The sequence below is a fragment of the Electrophorus electricus genome, chromosome 8 (genome assembly GCF_013358815.1).
Source record: "Electrophorus electricus isolate fEleEle1 chromosome 8, fEleEle1.pri, whole genome shotgun sequence".
Classification (NCBI taxonomy): Eukaryota; Metazoa; Chordata; class Actinopteri; order Gymnotiformes; family Gymnotidae; genus Electrophorus; species Electrophorus electricus.
In genome coordinates this window covers 2888288-2903287 of record NC_049542.1, presented here as the reverse complement: position 1 = coordinate 2903287, position 15000 = coordinate 2888288, and the positions used below count along the sequence as shown (strand labels likewise).

The following is a 15000-nucleotide window of genomic DNA, read 5'->3' as shown; positions in this document are numbered from 1 at the left end:
TACACCCCACACACTCCACTACACATTCCATACACTCCTCTCTACACATTCCTCTCTACACACTCCACACACTGTTCTCTACACACCACACACTCCTCTCTACACACCCCAAACACTCCTCTCTACACACTCCTCTCTACACACCCCACACATGCCTCTCTACACAACCCACACACTCCTCTCTACACACCCCACACACACCTCTCTACACACTCTGCATCATTCCTCTCTACACATCCCACACAATCCTCAATACACACCACACACTCTTCGCTATATACCCCACACTCCTCTCTACACACCCCAAACATTCCTCTCTACACATGCCACACACTCCTCTCTGCACACTCCACACACTCCTCTCTACACACCACACACACTCCTCTCTACACACTCCTCTCTACACACCACACACTCCTCTATACACTCCACACACTCCTCTCTACACATCCCACACACTCCTCACTCCACACTGTGCATCACTCCTCTCCAACTGAAGAGCAAAAGAAACTCCCTCCGCACACCCCTATACACTGTCCTCACACTCCTCTCTGAACACTCCTCTCTGAACACTCCTCTATGCACACATCTCTAAACATGCTTCTATATGCACTCCTTTACACATTACTTTCTACACACTCCTCCATGCACTCCTCTGTAAACACCCTCTGTAAACACTCATCTATAAACACTCCTCTCTACACACTCCGCTCTTCACACTGCTGTCCATGCACTCTTCTCTACACACACACCTCTATCCATTTATCTGTGTGTGTGTGTGTGTGTGTGTGTGTGTGTGTGTGTGTGTGTCTATCGGTTTCTCTACCGATAGACTCTTTCTCTGTTTGTTCTCTGTTTGTAGTTTGTAGTTCTGTCTCTCTGTCTTGGTATTGCTTCTGTCCTCTGCCCCGCCCCCTGCCCTGCCCTGCCCCCAGCCCCGCCCACTGCCCCGCCCCCAGCCCCGCCCCCAACATTCACCCTGGCCGCTGATTAAACTCATAGCCATAAACAAAACGGCCTCGTTTAACAGATTACAAAGGAATTATATGATCAAAGACCAAGAGGGAGAGAGTTGTAGATGGAAAGTGTTAGAGTTTATGTATGTGTATGTGTGTGTGAATGAGAGAAAGAGACCGTACGTGCATGTGAGAACGCAAGAAAGAGAGAGAGAGTGAGAGAGAGGAGGAAAGAGAGAGAGAGAGAGAGAGAGAGAGAGAGAGAGTGAGAGAGAGACACCTTTTGCCCTGCTCTGTCTGATATCGGAATCCATTTTGTGCTGAATGAACGTAGCAGCTAATCCCACCCTCCGGTACAGGCCTGAGGGGCTCTGAAACACACACACACACACACACACACACACACACACACACACACACACACACACACACACACACACACACACACACACACAGACACACACACACACACACACAGACATATGCACACTCACATACATAAACACAGATATGCACACACACACACATACACACAGACATATGCACACTCACATACATAAACACAGATATGCACACACACACACACACACACACACACACATATGCACACTCACATACATAAACACAGATATGCACACACACACACACACATATGCACACTCACATACATAAACACAGATATGCACACACACACACATACACACAGACATATGCACACTCACATACATAAACACAGATATGCACACACACACACACACACACACACATATGCACACTCACATACATAAACACAGATATGCACACACACACACACATACACATGCACACACACACTCACACATTATCTATCAGTCTTTCTACACACACACTCTTTCACACACACACGCTCACACACACACGCTCACATATATATACATACTCACATACATATATACACTCACATAATCACACACATACACATACTTACACAGACCTGCACATACACACCACACACACACACACACACACACATATTTAAACACATACACACACATTATCTATCAACCTTTCTACACACACACACACACACACACATACACACACACACACACTCTCTCTCTCTCTCTCTCTCTAAGTGTTTCATACACACACAAACACACGTTAATAGGTACATATATTAGTCCTCCAACTTTTTAGCTTCTATCAAAGCAATTCACATACTGTTCCATCTGTATAAAGAACTGGGGAGTACTGATCTGGGAACAGCGCAGCCCCGCCTGTTTAATTGCACTGGATTAAAACGTAAAAGAAAAAAAAAAAAAAACAAGTCTCTGATCAGCCCCCGCACTCTCTGCTGAGAGAGTACTCATTTACAGATGAATGAAACCAGCAAGAAAATCTAAATATATATTGAAGGAGTCACTGAGTTGCAATTAGCATAACTACCTTAACGAGCTTAACGAGTCTAATTAAAGTCTTTTGATCTAGCCCGGTAGACAGGTGAAGGGCCGCGTGCTTCCTCCGCGCGCTCGTAGAGAAGCTTCTCATCCCGAGCGTGGCACAAAAGTCCCTCCATTTCCAAGCTCGAGCGCAAAATAAAAGTTCAAACTCCACTTTTCTCTCGGAACGCTGAACACAGGACGCTCCTTTCCTCTTTTCGTTTCACACTAGCCTTTGACTCCTTTTTAACACACACAAAAAAAAAATTCATCAGGCATGTCAGATGTGCAAAACAAAACTTGTGACTTCAAAAGTAAATGGCACATTTGTTAAACCGTGGTCCCGTGTTCCCGACGCTGTGCCTGTCAATAACGCTGCTTACGTTTCTTTTACCAAACGCTAACTCACACCGCTGGACCTCACACTCGTGGAGTTATTAGTGATGCAAAGTTTTAATATGCATTTTAACATTTTAACGGAAAAACCTTCACCTGAGCCAAAGTCCTCTTCTGGAAAAGAACTGAAACAAGGAATAAAGTTAAAACTTCATAAAGCTGAAATCAAAAAGGCGTCCACCGTCGAACTGACTTGTAACCTGCACCACTGAGTGCTTTGATACTGTAAAAGTATTCAAGAGTCACGATGGGTATATAGACTAGTTTCCCCCAGATCTTCTTTCACTTTCTGTCGTAAAAATATGTCAATAAATCAGGGAGAGGTGTTTATGCTCGAGTACTGTCACCCCATAGTTTATTCAGTTATTTAAACACAAACAGGGGCATTACCGAATACGCCTAACGGCAAAACGATGGTTTCTTTTTATTCCACAATGTTTTGTGGAAGAAAGTCGCACAGCCCCAATCGTGAACACCCCCCCCCCCACACACACACACACCTTTCGTTCCAGATGCAAAACCCTCCAACTGCAAAACTGGCTATGTTCAGATCTCGTCTAAACAGCCAGGACATGTTATAAATGAAAACTCTTTTAACGGCTAAAATTGTTTGGGGGGTTTTCTCTAAACGTATGGAACACAGTTTGAGAAAATAATATTAAAAAATACTAAGCAGGTTATCATGTGCTCCACTGATATGGAGTATGTATTTTACAGGAAAAAAAGAAAAGACTTAGAAAAGTGTTTTCGATATATTAGATATATTTGCTATTTGCATGGGTAATGTAAATAGCCATACCTAAAATTTAATGAAGTGACTAAACATTTAAGATAACAAACAAACAAAAAGATTGTGAGCATAAACATAAATCAGGACTGATTAAATAGGAGCAATTAAGATAAAACCAATTAAGATAGGACCAATCAAGGTGAACCTTCATTTGCATATAAACATTAAGATAGGACCAATCAAGGTGAACCTTCATTTGCATATGAACATTGCCAACACATACGACCATATTATATCATATAACTATATAATAACATATCACATGACCGTAACCTCTGTTTAATTTAAATGTACTGAGGATTTTTAAAGAAATATAAAATATCTGAAATCTAAAATATAAACATAAAAGGAACTGGAGTGTTAAACCCTAATGGTGTCTGGTGTGGTTTTCTGATTTTTAAAAATGATTATATACATTAATATATATTATTCTATATTATATTTGAATTCTTATAGTACTACAGTACACTTGTGGTGGGGTAGACCTGACCGTGTTCTTCCAGTGGTTTGCACTGCGCAGCTGTGGAGAGAAACTCCACGTTCTCATGTGGAGTTTCTTTGATGAAATACCAACACTTCAGCCAACCAGGCGAATGAGCTGGTCGGACAATGTTTCCAAACAAATAATGATTTATGACAGCACATTCTACTCATTATAGGTGTAGTTCAAGTGTGACTCCAGTTGAGGTTAAATGTATTGTGTTTTAGGAAAACAGACGCTAAATCTTTTTAAAACATCTTAGATTAATGCGCTCTGTGAGTAATTCCATTGCGTTGTGCTACGCAGTCTTGTACTCTACAAAAGATCTTTGCTGTAGCAGAATCAAATAGAGAAGATTTATCCCTAATCCACCTAATCCAGATTACAGAGTGAGATTAGACCCTTATTCCTGGATTACACATGTTTAGTCAAGACTGCCATTATCACAAAAAAAAAAATTGCAGCCATTCAGGCTTCTTCTAGCAGTCTTGTCTGGTTCCACTCGGATGTTCCACTGCGGTGCTCGACTGGCAGACGTTGGAACTCTGGCGCTGGAATTCCGGGAAAGCCGAGAAGCCATGCAGACTGGGGTGAATGTCTCGGTTGTGTTTCAGGGGCCCTGGGACGATACACTGCTAACAGCGGGACTCTCCCTCTGACCCAGGCAGCTAAAAGAATCGCTTATTGGGCCTTTAAATCTGCATTCTCCCTCCAACCAACCCCACCCACAGCTGGGGGATGCTACCTGACTAAAGCACTCAATAAAAGCAACATGAATTAAAGTAAATAAAAGTGTTTTTTTGTTGTTGTTAGGTTTTTTTTTTAAACTTGTTGCTATAACAACATGCGCACGGTACACGCTGGGAGTTTCCTTTTAAAGCACTGACAGAGTGTCTCACCTGTCTCTGACCCTATCCTTTGAAGGAGGTGTATCCCACTGAAAGGCACTTTCTGGCGCTCCCTGCAAGTAAACGTGGAGCTGTCCTTTGACCTTTGACAATAAAAATCTTATATCTACTTAGAAATATTTTCTTTTGTAGTAAATCTTCTGACAATAGACGGCAGATGTTTGTGGCAGGAGGTAAGATGATAGCAATGCTAACATAGAGTTATTCATTTTAAGGGGTGCCCCAACAATTAAAATGTACTGTCTATATGCAGCAAAGACCTTTTGGAGAGAGAGAGAGAGAGAGAGAGAGAGAGAGAGAGAGAGAGAGAGAGAGAGAGAGAGAGAGAGAGAGAACTCCGTAGTCATTTGGCCGTCCAGTCGTGCAAAAGGAAGCTCATGCATGTTACACTGAGCGAGGCTCCCTAGTATGTCATGAACCGCACGCCGTTCCGCTTTCCCCAGTCATCTACGGGTCAAAAGGTCAAAGGGTTCGGTCACCTGGGACGTTAATAATAGCTCGGTTGCCGGGTCTCTGACTCAGAATTAAGCTTCTGGGAAAATCAAACGGCAGAAGTTAAGGACTATCGATCCGAAGCGCGCTTCCAAACGGGTGCACGAGTCTAACAGTTACTCTGCACTTTGTCCGAAATTAAAACCGGGCGTAGAATTGCTCAGAGAAGGAAAGATACGCTAACGACTGGCTAACTGTTAACGAAAGCCTCGAGTTACTCGCCAAAAATAATAATTATGCACTGACTGTTTCGAAGTCTACCTTGACAGACCACTTACATCATATAACTCATAATATGAGATTTATCGTTTTTCTTTTCTTTTCTTTTAAATGATGTAAAAATGAATTACTTTGTCCCTTGAATTTTTTTTAAATTATGAGACTGTAGAGTAACTTTATAAAACAGACCTTGTCAATAAATAAAATATGTTTTGTGTGTGTGTGTGTGTGTGTGTGTGTGAGAGAGAGAGAGAGAGAATGTTCTGCCGTTAGCCTACATTGTCTGAGCAGACTGGCCTTTCTAATTAACGCGTCTTTTAAGAACTTTTGTTTGACACAGCTGGCCCGTGTCGAACTTCTTACTGTTAGTTTAGCTCACTCAAGGAAAAGAAACATGACGTTCTTGTCTGAATTTAAGAGCGCGTTAATCTGTCGTTTATTTGTCCGGGCCGCCTAACTGAGTTGCCCATTGAACCAAACCGGATTAGTAAAGGATAGCGTTTCAGCCACCCGCGCGACAGCGTCTGCGAGCTCTCAGGTGTTGCACCGATCAACGCGCGGCGCTTCTCGCGACCAGGTATCGATCACGAGGAAGTCTAATTAATGCTCTTACCGGGATTAAACGACACCGATCAACCGACTCGACTGGGGCAAAATCAATGCTGGGAAGCGCGGATAAGGTTCTTTTGTCGGAAGTGCTTTGTGTTTTGGCGACGTGGCATTTTGCATCATGTCACCACGCGCAGTGATTGCAGTCCAGGCTCTGGGAGAAAGAACCCACGCCTATCAAACCCCAAGAATGTCAACAGCAGTTTAAAAAAAACAACAACAACAACTTTTCGTTTTAATATTCCTCGCCACCTGTTCCGAGGTTCCAGTTTTTGGACCTCAGACTCGCGCAGAGATGAATTAATTTGGTTCATGGTTTTAATTAGACCACGCGCTGGCTGGGACTGACGCGATTCCCCGCCCTCCCTCTAAATTTATTAGCATATAAAACTCTGTGTGTGTGTGTGTGTGTGTGTGTGTGTGTGTGTGTGTGTGTGAGAGAGTGAGAGAGAGAGTGAGAGAGAGAGAGAGAGAGAGAGAGAGAGAGAGAGAGAGAGAGAGACAGAGAGAGAGAGAGAAAATGCTTAAGTAGGTCACATTGATTAGGATTTTGCCTGTTTTGTAATTGTTATTCAGAAGCGGTAAATACCTCACTCAACGTTTTACGGTTTAGGGCGTGCGCAGCCGTTATTTCGCCCCGTCCTTTCCTCACGCATAACGGACGCTTTGGTCATATGACGTCTCCTCTTAAGTCAGAAACAGCGTTCATTAATTTTTACTTTCTGGTTCTTTAAATGGACGTTTAGAAACTCCACATCAGATAGAAAAGTTATTGGACGCCGTAGATATTATCATCGCCCTCATCGTCATCTTCATCATTAATATTACGATCATCATTAATGCCATGACAACTACAAGCTCGCGCAGGCGGCTTCCGTCTTTTTTTCGTCTCCTTCTCGTGGTCTACCGAGTCTCGTCCACCCGAGGGTAAAATTCTGTAAGATAACTAATTAAAAGCCGCGGCTTTGATAGGAGCACAGTTAATTGTGTCACGTGTTAGCCGATTTTACCCTGAACGAGGTTTAAGATTTGCTTTCATATAAAGGCGGAGTGGCGAAGCCCCGCGTCTTCTGCGGCTCACAACCAACCGCTTGTTGAGGTCCAAAGGTTTCACGGTTGCAGCCAGTCGGTCCGCCAGTTCCCGGAGGCTCGAGTGCCTCCGTGGGCCATGTCGCGTTTCAGACGCTTCATATAAATGGATTCGGCCTGTTCGATTAAACGTCGGTTGTAGTATCACTAATAAAATACTCGAATTACGAATCGACTCGTAAAATCACTTATAACATAGTTGAAACACAGGCTATATAGTCTATTACAGCCACTGGGATCACCGACATTTAATCCGTAGTTAATATGCAAATAAAATAAAATAAAGTTAAAGTGATGATTTATAATACGGATTATCTGGGAATGTCTTTAAACCCCAAATCAGTTAAGCATTTTTTCCTCTAAGTGGCTAAATTTTCTAAGTGGCTATTTACATTATATATATATATATATATATATATATATATATATATATATATATATATATATATATATATATATGTATATATATATATATATATATGTATATATATATATATATATGTATATATATATATATATATGTATATATGTATATATATATATGTATATATGTATATATATATATGTATATATGTATATATATATATATATATATATATATATATATATATATATATATATATATATATATATATATATATATATATATATAGTCTTGTTTTGTTTGTTTGTTTGTTTTACCTTAAGGCTTCAAGACCTGTTAACACGAGGATTTCGAATGAATGTATTCATTATGGCTTTGTGTCAGCGATAAAAAAAAACAAACCAAACCAAAACAAAACAAAAACCCCAAACATTTGGAGGTCTGGAGTCAAAATAAATAATGCCCAACCTCGCGTCAAAATCCAACCAGCTGCCAGCCAGTTTGGGACGCCTTTTAAATCCACGGTGTAATCTATTAAAAACCAACTCGGGGGCACCGCGGCAGAATTAAAACGCACCGAATCCCTTTCCGAAGTTTCAGTTTTACATCTGTTATTTTTTTTTTAATTTTAATTTCTCGAGTGATACTGCTCGGATTGCAAGGAGCATCCAAACTCTCTCGGGCGACCTGACAGATGGAGCGAGCCCTCGGCCGGTGCAGCGTGCATATGGCAGCGCGAGGTGTTCCTCGCGACTCCGCGCGCTAAGCCCTATTAAGGCCGTCTATCGCGCAACTGGTGCCTCGCTCTCTCCCGCAAGCTCTCGCGCCTTCGCAGACTGCACGAACGAAAGCTTAATCCCTCACGTGAGATGACTGATTCTCTCGTGCTCACACCGTGTACTTTCCGGGCTGCCTCGAGGCCTAGCATTTAGCATTTTATTTCTTAAGAGCCGCGTGCTCTGCTCCAGCGCGTGATTCGGCACCGCTGCAACACCTTGGGATTTTGATGTCCGCGTGCAACCTTGTTTTACAGAGCTATTGTCGCTTTCAGACACTCCACGTGTTGGAACCATTAGTCCTAAACACTTGACCAACATTATTATTGGTGTTGTTGTTGTTGTTGTTTTGTTCTTGTTGTGTTTTTGTAGTGTCAGATCGAACAACATTTAACCAAGGAGGTATAATTTAGCAAGCTGGACTTTATTGCTATCTAGTTTGTATGCACGTGCATGCGTGTGTGTGTGTGTGAGGGAGAGAGAGAGAGAGAGAGAGAGAGAGAGAGAGAGAGAGAGAGAGAGAGAGAGAGAGAGACAAACATATGCAGATATGTAGGCCACTTCTGACACCGTGGGCCTCAGACTGATGAGGCACCGTCATATGTGGGCTATCAAACGAGAACATCAGGGCTTCCATTTTTTGGCCTTGTTTTCCGTATCAAATATTAACCGAGTCGAGGACGTCAGTTTATATGTGTGTTTTTGATACCTTCCTCCCTCCACGCAAGAAGCCGGACGCTCGCGGCGACTTCATCCGCCTTCGTAAACGCGAGGGCGTGGGCCCACGGTAATGGTGATAATTTGGGTTAAATAAGTTGAGCGTGAGCACTTAAAACACTTAAGAACTGCCGCGTCGCTTTCTCTCCCAAAACTACCGAGCTCACGTATTTATTTATTTTTTTGCGCTTGGTGGGGGCGCAGGTCTGACATCGGTTAGGCTACTGAGAACAGAAGAGGCACGAGGTGGATTACCGCCCGCATAAAGTGTAACGAGCAGAGACACCAACTTGCTCATATATTTAAAAAAAAAATCAAATCTTTTTAGGGGGTTTTGTGGCAAATTAACTCGATCCGCCCGTCTTTGAATATCAATTGACCTATAACCTCAGATATGCTACGACATCGAACATAAGCCCTTGCTGGGTTTTCCTGTAGCAAAACAGCAAAAAAGAAAAAACTGTTTAAAGTGTCGTAACGTGCGTGCGATTTCGCTCACCTATGTGGCCTGCGCTTTTACCGCGTGCCCTGTTCATCCACACGCGCGTACCCGAACGACAGGATGGTTTGAGCGATGACCCCCACGCGCGTTTCACTAGTCATTCTAAAAGCACGCAAACACTTCCCGTCTGGTTCGGGGAAAAAAAAGCCGGTCTGTCGGTGATCCAGTCCAGTTAGCGATAATAATGACTGCCGCAAGCCCACAGAAAGAAGGAAGTCAGCGTTGACAAGGACGTCTCGCCGAATCCTAAACTGAATTTAAAAAGGGGTCGTTCGAACAACAGCTAGAATTGCGTTAAGAGTAGTTGCATTCATCTGCAGAGCTACGGTTAAACGTATTCAAAGCGAAATTTAAAAAAAGAAAATAGGACTTGAAGAGGTGAAAAGCACGTTTTCTGTTTCAAAACCGTAAACAAAGAGCCTGAGACCTAAATGTGTGTCTCTGGACGTTTTATGAATTTGATCATATTTTACCGTATAGTCAACTTATTATTAAAAATTAAATTTCCTTTAGGTAGCGAAAATGATTTGAATTGTCGACAATATTCCTGAAAGATAATAATTAAAAGGAAACCGCTAATTCAGAAAATTCCTGTAATTGCTAAAATAGCTGGCAACGGATTTCTGCTTTCGATTTTAGTCTCGCACCCGATAAAAGAAAATAAACTGCAATACAAAGCACTCACGCAATCCTATAAATCATATTTACGAAACGAATGTTTATTCATGCATTAAAAATCGCAATGCCAGAATGTATTAAACGAAACTTACGTTTCTGCAGAAAAAAAGTCCGAAAAGCGCGGTAAATGATAAAGCCGCGAGGATAATACGGCGAAAGAAGACTGGCCCACTAAAGAAAACACCAACGACCATAAAGAAATGCCCACAAAAATCATCAAAAAATGTTGAAAGTGCGCTTGGTTCCTTATTAGGCGAAGATACAATATTTATCCGTGTCTCCAGGGATGAGCCCTGCTCATTCTATTGTCCTCCCATTCCTCAATGCTGATGCTTAATTTTCAAACTTCTATATTACCAAGGGACCTACGACATCCAGCCGAAGAAATACCCAGCAAGTACATAATCCGAGCCAGCGAGCGCTTTGTGCAGTGGAGGAGGCATTTCGGCTGCTTTTACCGACCTCCGCGAGGCGACATTTCATTTTCACGCGCTATTTTGGGGATTTTTTTTTTTCTTATTGCATTTATTCGACAGCGCGAGGACATCGGGTTATTGGATCGCGAGAATGTCAGCCACTTTTCCGGGACTGGTCCACGATGCGGAGGTATTTAACACATTTGTATTAATTCATAAACTGTTGTATTTCATGTCATTCTTACCTGCTAAAGATAAGGGAAAAAAAAACAATGGTGAAAAAAGTAAGTTGTGCCATCAGTCGCGCGCGTGAGAGTTTACTTTTCTCTAATTGTAGAACAAGCGGTAATATTCGCTTGGTTTGCCCTTTCCGGTTCTGTTAAAAAAAATATCTTTTGGAGTTTGTTTATTTATTTATTTATTTATTTTTGAGGCAAATGAGGTTTGCGAGTGTGCCGGCTGGACTCTCGCGCTCGTTATGGTTAGGACACTTTTTATGGTGGAATGACTCGTGGCTCGTGCTTACCCAGCTGCGGCTAAACGGGCGTGCTGTGTAGGGACAAAACGGCTATGGCACGGATATAATAACTGAACATTCTTTAAAAAACGCTCCATGGCAAATGATAGACAAGTGAGTGAGAGAGAGAGGAGAGAGAGAGAGAGAGAGTGAGAGAGAGAGAGTGAGAGAGAGAGAGAGAAATGCTGCCATCTCGCTCAGGCTCGCTTACAGTGCTGTTTCACGCGCTCCCTCCCAGGCACGGGGAGATGACATCGCCGTCAGGTACTTTTCTAAGACACTTTGAGCTCGTGTGTGTTGTGTGTTTGGGAAGGCTGAGTTTCCGCCGAGGTCGCTTTAGCGCGTGAGAGATGTTGCGCTCACAGAGCGCCCTGCGCGCGGATAGCTGCGAGCGCTTGTAAATGACATCCCTCATATTTTTCTCCCCCCCCCCCCCCCCCCCTGCACAGATACGTCACGACGGATCAAACAGCTACCGTTTGATGCAACTCGGATGCTTGGAATCTGTGGCCAACTCGTCTGTCGCTTACTCGTCGTCGTCTCCGCTAACGTACCCGGCTACCGGAACCGAATTCGCCTCCCCGTATTTTCCCACGAACCATCAGTACACGCCCTTGCACCACCAGTCATTTCACTACGAGTTCCAGCACAGCCACCCGGCCGTAAACCCAGACGCCTACTCCCTCAACTCGCTCCACCACTCGCAGCAATACTACCAGCAGCTACATCACGGCGAGCCGACGGACTTCATCAACCTCCATAACGCCCGGGCGCTCAAGTCGTCGTGCCTCGACGAGCAGCGACGGGAGCTGGGCTGCCTGGACGCGTACCGCCGCCATGACCTCTCCCTCATGAGCCACGGCTCCCAGTACGGCATGCACCCGGAGCAAAGACTCCTGCCCGGGGCTGGTCTGGGGCTGCCACCGCCGGGAGCGGACGACCTGCAGGTTAGCGCTGGCCGGCGAATCCTTCCCCACGGTTTGAACGCAAAAGCACGCGCGCCCGCACGCGCTGACACGGCCCGCAGGTGTGGGGGTGGGGGGGGGGGGGGTGGGGGGGTGCGCGAGACGCGGAGCGAGTCCTTTGTCTCGGAGTGCCGCGGAGAGCCGGTTAATGTCACGTGAGATAACGAGGCTCGCTACGGTCACTGTCGCAGCGCTTAGAGAGAGAGAGAGAGAGAAAGAGAGAGAAATAGAGAAAGAAAGACAGAAAGAGCGCCCGCAGGCTTTTTACGAAAACTACAGCAACCGGGTGGATTCGACAGAGGAATTTTTTTTTTTTAATTTTTATATATATATCTATATATATATATATATATATATATATATATATATATATATATATATATATATATAAAAGAATGGTTATTAGACCTAAATAACATGGATGGCTGCATTTTATTTTGCTATTATTAATTTGTCGTTTGGAAGAAAAACAAAACAAAACACGAATTCCCCCCCCCCCCCCCCCAAAAAAATGAAGTTGAAACAGACGTGCTTTCTTTGTGTTTCTTTTTGACTGTTGCTCTACAATGCAACACAAAATGAAACCTAATTTTATGTGTATATTTTCCATATTTTTCCATTGAGAGGACGGAATAAATTAGGCGAACGGCCGAGGCGCGAGGCTGCCGCGCGGCGCTGCTCTCCCCGTTAAAAGGGCGGATTAAAGGCTTGGGAAACGGAGCACAAAGGGGGAAATCCTTAGCAGTGGAGCACCGTAGTTTATCCAATTTAGGACTTAATGTCAATCAACTGGTTATTTATGCAGAGACGTCTGAGCGTGCGGCCCGCAGTTCAAGTTTAACCGGCGAGTTAAAAATAAGTTAAGACGAAAAGGAGAAAGGCTCGAGGAGATGTGTATGTGATTTTTTTTTCAGTGTTTGCTAAAATCAAGACACAAACAAAGAGATAGTAAAATATTTCGCACAGACGTCTAAAAATTAAAAAAAGGAAATTTCAATAATGCATAAAATTGTTGCTCCAACTAAATAGCCTACATGACAAACCTTAAGTTCGTTAGTTTAAAAGCACATTTCTGTATATGCATATAAATGTGTTCTAATTAGAATATTTAAAATATTAAATGCATATGATAGTAAAGTTTGCATATGCATATGTTAATTAAGTGCATTCAGACGTAATACTACTAAGTAAATACTACATATCATACAACATTATGTAGATTCATTGTATATATATTGCACTTAATTACATTGTTTTATATCAGTACTACATTAGCAGATTCCAGTAGTCTAGGATAAATACAGACATACTTCACTTTGTGAGAACGTTTAGTGTTTGGTTTTTCCACGGAATTATTTTTTTTTTCACTGCAAATTTTACTATACATTAAATCTGCAAAACAAGCGATTCTAATAGGTATACAATGTATTATATAAAGGTATTAGATTGCAGTACTAGGCGATGCTCCTGACTGGGTAATATCAAGTATCCGGTAGCTGTCGGTTTCTCACGGTGAGTTGCGACTGCAGTGGCTGCAGTAATCGCGTGCTAATCGCGCTGGTGAGATCGTGGCGCTGGAGCAGACCTGGATTATATTGCTTTTGTTTACAGCGATGCTGCGTGTGGCCTTTTTTTTTTTTTTTTTTTTTTTTTTTTTTTAGTAGTAGTTCGCGAACAGCGCGCTAGTTGCGCCGCACGCGCGCAGTAATAAAGGCCTGCCAAAGAACAGACAACAACAACACACACACACACAAAAAAAACCCCACAGCGGAACACGTAAGTCGCGTGAAAGGGTTTCCGACCTTTCTCGCTCTCGCGTGCGCTCGGTAAAGGCTGTGGAACAGATGCGTGCAGTCTCCTGCGCACAAGTGCATCTTTGAGCCGCTAAAAAGATTTGGCACGCGGAACAATGGGAGCTGCCATACCTTTAGCTCGCGAGCGCGTAATTTATGCCTGATCTGGAGGTTTTTTTATATTGATTTTATAATCACTTTAACCGCGAAAAAAAAAGGAACAGAGCAGGAGTTTGTTAAAAAGGCTTACACGACCTCTTCAGTATGGCACTAATACACCCAGTCTTTCTCTCTCTCTCTCGCTCTGTGTGTGTGTGTGCGTGCGTGTGAATCGTTTACACTTTGTTACAGTGTGTAAGTGTACCTTGCCTCTAGTCTGGTCGCGGTTTATGAGACGGGATTAACTATTTTGATAAATCCCGTGTTCGTTCTGATGACATCACTGATAAGAGAGACCTTCTCGCGGGCAAGTTGTAAAAAAAAAAATCTGTTTAGTCATTTAAGAGGTTACGTTACCACAGCGACTACAGGTGCACAGCACGTGTTTGTGTCAGTCAATTTCATCGAACAGGAATATGATAGTTCTGAATCAGACTGACCCACTTATCGATCATGAAGGTAACGTGTGCCATTTTTGTGCAGGGTTCCGTGGACGCGCAATGCGGTCTCATGTTGAATGGCCAAGGCGGAGTTATCCGGAGAGGTAAATCCATCTTTTGCTCGGTCATATATTTGCTCGCGTGCCTCACACACACACACACACACACACACACACACACACACACACACACACACACACACACACACACATATATATATATATATATATATATCTCACATATCTCATATATATATATATATATATATATATATATATATATATATATATATATATATGTGTGTATATATATATA

The 15000-nt window shown here is 42.9% G+C and overlaps 1 protein-coding gene across 1 annotated transcript in view; it reads left to right on the top strand.

Annotated features, from left to right (window-relative positions):
- The first annotated feature begins 10896 nt into the window (after window positions 1–10896).
- The window catches only part of tfap2d (transcription factor AP-2 delta (activating enhancer binding protein 2 delta)), an 11414-nt gene continuing 7310 nt past the window's right edge, over window positions 10897–15000 (top strand). Inside the window, exons 1-3 of the mRNA XM_035529378.1 lie at window positions 10897–11001; window positions 11778–12275; window positions 14729–14789. Of these exons, the coding sequence (XP_035385271.1) occupies window positions 10963–11001; window positions 11778–12275; window positions 14729–14789 (598 nt within the window). The 5' untranslated portion in view covers window positions 10897–10962. The remainder of the gene's footprint in view (window positions 11002–11777; window positions 12276–14728; window positions 14790–15000) is intronic.